The sequence below is a fragment of the Caenorhabditis briggsae genome, assembly GCF_000004555.2.
Source record: "Caenorhabditis briggsae complete genome, chrI, whole genome shotgun sequence".
Lineage (NCBI taxonomy): Eukaryota > Metazoa > Nematoda > Chromadorea > Rhabditida > Rhabditidae > Caenorhabditis > Caenorhabditis briggsae.
In genome coordinates, this window is record NC_013489.2 from 1,057,868 (window position 1) to 1,066,796 (window position 8,929).

Genomic DNA, 8,929 nt, shown 5'->3' on the forward strand with positions numbered 1-8,929 from the left:
AGAAATTCAGAAATTCAGAAATTCAGAAATTCAGAAATTCAGAAATTCAGAAATTCAGAAATTCAGAAATTCAGAAATTCAGAAATTCAGAAATTCAGAAATTCAGAAATTCAGAAATTCAGAAATTCAGAAATTCAGAAATTCAGAAATTCAGAAATTCAGAAATTCAGAAATTCAGAAATTCAGAAATTCAGAAATTCAGAAATTCAGAAATTCAGAAATTCGAAATTTCTGAATTATTTCAGTTTTTCAAGAAAATTTGAATCCAAAAATCGAAATTTTATGTACCGCAAGGGCCCTCTAATAGAAGGGCCCTCTAATAGAAGGGCCCTCTAATAGATTGACAGATTTTCATGAATTTTTAGCGAAACTTCGTCGAATTTTTCGATGCAAAATTTCGGAAAAAAACTGACCAGAAAAATAGAAGGGTTCCCTCTAATTGAAGGGCCCCTGTAATTAAAGGGCCCTTTTAAAACAGGTTTTACGGTATATTTGAAAATGAAAAAAAACTAGAAAATTTTGAATTTCTGCAAAACTTTGTAATAGTCGGAATTTCAAAAACTTCAGAAATTCTCAAAAAACGTCTCGGAATGCAATAATTCAGAAATTCCCGAAAATATTTTTAAAATTTGTACAAAACATTTGAGTCAAAATCTTTTGGTCCCTCATTTTTTCTTTTTTTTTGGATTTCCGAAAAATTCAAACTTCTCTGGAAAATTAGTATAAACTTCGAGTCTCTTCTGGAGGCACAACACCAGTATTTTAACGATTAAACGATTTTCGTTTTTCTCTTTTTCAAACAATTTGTAACCGAGTAGCTGTACCAGATGTGGTCACACTTCTTCTCTATTTTTCCAGGATTTTCTCCACCCAACCATGTCATTTTTCTTCTTCTAATTCTTCTTCTTCTTCTGGAGAAATGTTGAAACTTTTGGAATTTCTGAGAATCAGAGAAAAAAAAAAAAGAAAAAAAAGCCTTTTTCCTGGGTTCATTGACTTTTTTTGGTTGTCCTAAAAGTAGGAATTTTTTCTCAACATTCCAAATTTTGTAGATTTACAGATTTTTGTAAAATTTTGAAACATTTCGATATATGGATTTAATCGAAAATTCCATACTTGTAAAATTCCGGGCAGGCCATATTTTTCAAAATTTCAAGAATATTTTTTCAGAATATTTTTCAAAATTCCCAAAATTTCAAAGATTTTGAATTTCTGAATTTCTGAATTTCTGGATTTCTGAATTTCTAATTTTCTGAATTTCTGAATTTCTGAATTTCTGAGTTTCTGAATCCCTGAATTTCTGAATTTCTGAATTCCTGAATTTCTGAATTTCTGAATTTCTGACTTCCTGAATTTCTGAATTTCTGAATTTCTGAATTTCTGAATTCCTGAATTTCTGAATTTCTGAATTTCTGAATTCCTGAATTTCTGAATTTCTGAATTTCTGAATTTCTGAATCCCTGAATTTCTGAATTTCTGAATTTCTGAATTTCTGAATTTCTGAATTTCTGAATTTCTGAATTTCTGAATTTCTGAATTTCTGAATTTCTGAATTTCTGAATTTCCGAATATTCGAAAATTCAGAATTTCACATTCTTCAGAATCTGGAAAAATATTTTGGATGTATTTTTTTTCTCTACTTCCTGCTCAAAAATGAATATTTCTGAAAAATGTGTGATCACTGAAAACTGTCAATTGCATTCATTCCCAGTCTGAAAATCCTTTTTTAAAGTTCAAAAATGTTTCGGAAGTTTTTTTAAAATAAAATTTTCTAAAACTTCCAAAACTCCAAAATCCCCAAATTTCAATTTCTTAGGTTCGGATTTTTTTCGGAGACCAGGAAATTTGAAAATCTGGAATTCCGTAAATTTAGAAATCTAGGAATCTAGGAATCTGCAAAACCAGGATTTTCTTTCTAGATTCATTACATTTTTCAAAATTTCAAAAAACATTTTTTTTCTAATTTTTGGTCCATTTTCAGATGCCAATCGGCGGTGGCAGCGGCTCATCATCGGGATCGATTTCTCGTGAAATTCGCATCGAATCAATGAATTTGAACGACGTCGAAGATGGCGCCAGATGTCGTGATAAGGAGTGCCGTTTGGGATGGAAACAGCATCCCTGGAGGTCAGTTTGGCGGGAATTCGAAATTTTGAATTTTAAAAATACCCTCTCTAAACTTAACCTCAATTATCTTGGTTCCTGTGAAAGATATCAGAAAGTAGTCAACTGATAAAATGTTGGTGATATTATTAATAACATTTTATCAGTTGACAACTGTTTGATATCTCTTACAGGAAATGAGATAAGTGAGCTCAACTTTGAGCAGCATTATATTAGGTTTCTATAAAAGATATCAAAAATTAATCAACCGATAAAATGTTCACCATAAAATTATAAACTTTTTATCAGTTGATCACTTTTTAATATCTCTCACCGAAATTGAGATAAATTGTATCAAAAATAAGCTAACACCTCTGATATTGCGAAATACCGTACCTCTACTTAAAGTCAAATTATCTCAGTTCATGTGAAAGATATCAAAAAGTGATCAACTAATAAAATGTTTATCTTATTATCAAAAATATTTTATCAGTTAACCAATTTTTGATATCTCTCATAGGAACTCAGATAAATCGATTCAAACTTATGAAGTCCTCAAACTATTGATTTACACAAAATTACGAAATTTCTAATTTTTTTTTTTTGGTTTTTGTTTTTTGGAATTTTATATTTTCATGGAGGGATCTGAGAATTCTTATTCTGTATTTTCTAGAGTATTGTGGGTAGTATTATTCTAGTTATTATTTATGCATTGATACTCTTCTTTTCTTTTTCTAGTTCTACAATTTCTTTCTTTGGAGAACAATTTTTTGGTTTTTTTTGTTGGATTTTTTCAAAATTTGAAATAGTAAAACTATTTTAAAAAACTAAATCTAGTTTTTGAACACATATAGCCATTTTTTTGTAAATTTTTAAATTTCCGAAATTCGATTTTTTTCCTATAAAATTTCTCAACCCGTACCTTTGAACAAATTTATCTTAGTTCCAGTGAGAGATACCAAAAAGTTATCAATTAATAAAATGTTGATGATATTATCAGAAACATTTTATCAGTTGACTACTTTTTGATATCTCTCACAGTAATCGAGATAACTAAGCTCAAAATTGAAGTGCAAGTCTAAATGTACCGAGCCATCTCAAACTTTGAACTAATTTATCTCAGTTCCTAAAAAAGATATCAAAAAGTAATCAATTGATAAAATGATTATCATATTATGAGTAACATTCTATCAGTTGACAACTTATTGATATCTATGACAGGAACCGAGATAAATTGGCTCAAAGGCAGAGCTCATGTTTGAAAGTCTGTTTTATCTCATGTTTATGACCTAAAATTAACCATTAAAATATTCTCAATTTCTTCATTTATTGCTAGGATTATATAAAACCCGAAAAGTAAGAGCATCCCCCCCCACCACTGGTTTATGTCCAAGACTTCCCGGAAGTCATTGGTTTCCGTTTTCTGCGCTCTGCACAAAAATTTCCCTAAACTCTTCTCTTTTAGTTAGTGTCAGTGAGAAGAAGGGAAATTTTGGAAATCTCTGTTCTGTATTCGAAGTTTCTCTCTCTCTCTCTCTCTCTCTCTCTCTCTCTCTCTCTTTCTCTCTCCCTCTTTCTATCCATCCCTTTCCTAATTCGTCCCTTTTTCTTCCCATCTAACAATTCTAAATTTTGACGTCTTCTGCTTCTTGGTGGTCCATCCACATCTCCTAATTTATGAGCCTAGTAGATACAGAAGGATTGGCTTCTAAACAACACACGCAATGTTTTTGTTGGGGTCTTTTGTTTGATGATGGACCACAGAAAAGTCTCTTTTTTCGAAATGATGACATTTGTTTTTTTTTCTGGAGCTCTGAAATTTTAGAACGAATTCTAAGAATCTAAGAATCTAAGAATCTAAGAATCTAAGAATCTAAGAATCTAAGAATCTGAATTTCAGAAAGTTGGAATTTCAGATTTTCTGAATATTTTTTCTTCAAAAAAATGACTCATTTATGAAATTCGAATCCTATTTTTTGGTGGGATAAATCCATAAACACAGAATACTTTTTCTCGAAATTTCGAAAAATTTCATCCAAAAATAGCTCCAAAAAAGAAGAAGAATTGAAAAGAAATCTGACACTTGATACATTTTTTTTGTTTTTTTTTTTGAAAAAAATTTTCTGGAATGCACCATTTTTTGTTTTTTAGACATTGATGTTTGTGTGTTTTTTAAACTTTTTAGGATGTTTTATTTAAAGGTACTGTATTCTGGATGGTTCAGAATCTAAAAATCTAAAAATCTGAAAAATCTGAAATTCAGAAATCCAGAAAACTGGAAGTTAAAAAAAATAAAAAGTATAGAATACCTAAAATCCTAAAAATCCAATTTTTTTTTAGAATTTTGAGTTTCAGGATTTTTGGAAAATCTAAAAATCCAGAATCCTATTAAACCTAGAAAAGTTAAAAAAAATCTCAATCCCAAAAGTCTGAAAATCAGAAAATTTAGAATTATTTTCAAAAAAATAGAAAAAAGAAACATTCCAAAATAGTATAGTAGCGGTCACTTTTCACCAAAATTTTGGTTCATTTTTACTTTTTTTTTGTCTTTCTTCTTCTTCTTTTTTTTCATCATCAGAATCCTTTTTCTTCTTCTTACGGACCACAGATATCAGATGTCTTCTTCTTCTTCTTTATAGATTTTCTAGATTCACAAGTGCTTCCTTTTCCTCCTTTTTCCCTTTTTTATTTCCTTTTTTTCTTATTCTTATTCTATTTTTTATATTTTTTTAAAACATAATTTTTGTGACTTATGCTCTTTTTTTTTGATTTTAAAATCATGAAATTTGTCTGAAATTTCCCAGAAATTTTGAGATTTTTTTCAAATTTCGAAATTTTCAAAAAAAAATTGAAAATCCCATTAATTGTATAGGTTTCATGTTTTGTTTTATGCAGTTCTAGCCAGATGTTTCAAAATGTTTCAAGATGTTTTTTGTCTTTTTTTTCTTGAAAATCAAGATTTTTAGAGTCAAAAATGAGAAAAATCGAAGTTTCTTAATTTTTTAATTTGCGAATTTTTGAATGTTTGGAAATTTGGAAATTCAGAAATTCTGAAATTCTGAAATTTAAAAATTCTGAAATTCTGAATTTCTGAATTTCTGAATTTCTGAATTTCTGAATTTCTGAATTTCTGAATTTCTGAATTTCTGAATTTCTGAATTTCTGAAATTTTGAAAAAACTTGAAATGCTGAAAATCTAAAAATCTGAAAATCTAAAAACCAAAAAAAAACTTTTTTTTAATTTTCTTTTTTTCAAACCAACTTTTTTTTTCACTAAAACCAAAAAAAAGTTGACCATTCATCATAATGATTCATCCCAACCATCCATCTATCAGTGTGTCCCTATTTCTCTCTCTCTCTCTCTCTTTCTCTAATTCTCTCACTTTTGTACACTCTCTCTGTCCCGAATATGAATATTTGTGTGCTTTTCCTCCCAAAATACACTTTTTTTGTATCATGATGATTCCATCATCACGATTTCATATTTAACACTTTTTGAACGGTTTTTTGGACTTTTTCTTTTTTTTTCGAAAAATTTGGATTTTGAAAGTTTTCATTTTTCGAATTTCTGAATTTCTGAATTTCTGAATTTCTGAATTTCTGAATTTCTGAATTTCTGAATTTCTGAATTTCTGAATTCCTGAATTCCTGAATTTTTGAATTTCTGAATTTCTGAATTTCTGAATTTTCTGGATTTTCTGAATTTCTAAATTGCTGAATTTCTGAATTTCTGAATTTCTGAACTTCTGAATTTTTGAACTTCTGTTTTTTCTGAATTTCTGAATTTCTGAATTTCTGAATTTTGGAATTTCTGAAGTTTTTTTTTGAAAATGTCCCTACAGAATCTTTTCAAAAAAGTACATGACCATCATTAGAAAGATGCACCAACAGCGAGAAACTTTTTTTTCCAAAAATTCAATTACCCAGTGCAACATATGACATTATTATATTTTGTCCCCTACCCAATTTATACGCAAAGCTCCAAAAATATGCTAAAAATGCTCCAAAAAAGTTTGTTCATTCAAACGAAGCGTAAACTATACGCTGGGGCCATTTTTGAGCCGCCGACGGACCGCCGGCGGTCCAAAAATGGACGAAGCGAAGATTTATAAACATATAAACAAGCTGAGCAATGGAGAAGACTTGATGATGTACTATTTTTAGAAATTGCAGTGGGGTTGGAGAGACAACAGAAAGTTGCTAATGCGCTCTGTGGAGAATTTCAGCGTTCTTGAAAATTTCAAAAGTCCAAAATTTTCGAAGGTTCCAAAGTTCGCACCTTTTCGAAACCAAGTTTGAATTTCAGAAATTAATTTTCGGATTTTTAAATTTTCCAATTCTCAGAATTCTCAAAATTTCAAATAGTTCAAATTCCTGGAAAGTTGAAAAACTTTGAATCTTGAAGAAAACTTTGGAAAATCAGAATCTTTTTTGAAATTTGCAAAAGATTCAGAAATTCGGATTTTCCAGGATTTTCGGAAAAATTCAACATTCCAGAATCTTATGAATACAAAATCTCAAAAATGCAGAAATTCTGGAATTCAGAAATTCAGAAATTCAGAAATTCAGAAATTCAGAAATTCAAAAATTCAGAAATTCAGAAATTCAAAAATTCAAAAATTCCCAAAATTCCCAAAATTCCCAAAATTAAAAAATTCGAAAATTCAGAAATTCAGAAATTCAGAAATTCGAAAACTCAGAAATTCGAAAACTCAGAACAATCGGAAACTCAGAACAATCGGAAACTATTCTATTCTACAATTTCTTAAATTTTCTGATTCTCGAAAATTCCAGAATCTCAAAATCAAAGGACCCCTGATCTCTAGAAAAACCAACCTTTCTTTATATTTTTTCATTGACTGTGTCGCTAACCTAAAAATTTTTATTTTCTTAAAAAAAGCAAAAAAAAATCCAATAAAAATCAGCTGTCATTCAGTCAATAATAGTCTTCTTCTTCTCATATTACCTTGTTGATGGGGAAAAAAAAAGAAAAGATGTTCCGCATCATTTATCTCCATTTTCCCTATTTTTTTGAAGTGATTTATTAGTTTTTTTGCTTTTTTTCTTTTTTTTTAAGTTTTCAAAAAAAAAAAAAAAAAAAGAAGAAAATGATGGGTTGAAAAAGTTGCTCCTAACTTCAAGCAAAACTATCTAGTTTTCTGTGAAAGATGTCAAAAAATAATCTACTGACAAAATGTTAAAAAGACTGTGATAAACGTTTTATTAGTTGATAACTTTTTAATATCTTTCACAGGAACCGAGATAAGCAAGCTCAAAATTAAGCTCTCTGTCATCCCCAATTATGAAAAATAAGCACTCTGACTTTGACCTAATTTATCTAGGTTTCTGTGAAAAGTATCAAAAAGTTGTCAACTGATAACATATTGCTGATAAAGTGATAAACATTTTATTAGTTGATAACTTTTCACTATCTTTCACAGAAGCCGAGATAAGTTAGGTCAATGTTGGGGTACCTCTAGAGGACCCTTTCTTGGAATTTTTCAAAGTTTTCTCTGAAATTTTGGTTCTCTAGAAAACTTTGGACCCTTCAAATCCGTTTTTCTACTTTTTGTTATTCCATTTTCCCCGATTTGTCTCCGCTTTTTTTCCCATTATTGAACCCTGAGGACCCAGTCAAGCTCTCATGTGTTCCAATTTTTTTCGTGTCTTCTGTCACAAGTGGGGGAGGGTCTTCTTGAGTTTGTACATTTCTACTAGTCTCTGCTTCTCTCTCTCTCTCTCTCTCTCTCTCTCTCTCTCTCTCTCGTGTCCCGTTTAAACAATGCCCTGGGGACATTTTTTAAGCGATTTTAGTGGGTATATGGACACAGGCTAACTGAGAGGGAGGACAAGAAGAAGAAGAACCCAAAAAGTCTTGTGTGTTTCAGAAAGTTGTATTACATGATGCCATCTTGTCGTTGTTGCTGATTTTTATGACCTATTTTTGGGAAAAAAGCATGACCGCGTAGCTTGGAAAGTGCAAGTGTAAACTTTTGGGTTTTTGTTGGAAAACTGTGTAGCTGGCTTATCCCAAAAGTGCATAATTGGGCTGAAACTGAACATAACCGAAATTGAGAAAAAATAAGTTTTGAAGGATTCATGAAACTCCAAAGAATTCTAAAAATCCAGAAATTCCGATATTTGAAAGATTTCTGAATGTTTGGGAATTTTGCTTTTTCTTCTTTTTTCAAATTTTTGAATTTTCAGAATTCTCAGAATTACTTGGATTTTAGGATTTTATCGACATTTTTTTAGGTTTCAGACTTTTGGAATTTTTCGATAATTCCAATTAAAAAAAATTCCAGTAATTTAGAAACTCTTTGGGTTTCCAGGTTTATGGTATTCTGAATTTCTGAATTTCTGAATTTAAAAATTCCTCGAAAATTGGATGCGGGAATTCTGAATTTCTAATGAATTTCAAATAACTAATTTTCAAAAATTTGACATTCTGAAAATGTTTAAAATTCAAACTTTTATGCAAAAGTTTCGCTGAAATTTTGAAAATTCAGACTTCCAGATTCTCCAGAACTTTCAGATTCTCCAGTAGGTTTCTGAGATTCTGAAATTCTAAAGTCTAGAAATTCGAAGTCTTCTAGATTCTGAATTGCCTGGGCTTTCTGAATTCCTGAACTTCTGAATTTCTGAGTTTCTGAATTTCTGAATTTCCAAATTTCTGAATTTCCGAATTCTGAGTTTCTGAATTTTTAAAGTCTAAATTTCTAAATTTCTAAATTTCTGAATTTCTGAATTTTTGAATTTTTGAATTTCTGAATTTCCGAATTTCTGAATTTCTGAATTTCCGAATTTCTGAATTTCTGAATTTCTG

At 29.9% G+C, this 8,929-nt stretch overlaps 1 protein-coding gene across 1 annotated transcript in view; it reads left to right on the forward strand.

Moving 5' to 3' along the window:
- Positions 1-3,080, forward strand: part of CBG16951 — a gene marked incomplete at both ends in the record, with an annotated part of 9,455 nt that extends 6,375 nt beyond the window's left edge. Inside the window, 2 exons of the mRNA XM_002648788.1 lie at positions 1,982-2,127; positions 3,053-3,080. Of these exons, the coding sequence (XP_002648834.1) occupies positions 1,982-2,127; positions 3,053-3,080 (174 nt within the window). The remainder of the gene's footprint in view (positions 1-1,981; positions 2,128-3,052) is intronic.
- Between the last annotated feature and the right edge of the window lie 5,849 nt (positions 3,081-8,929).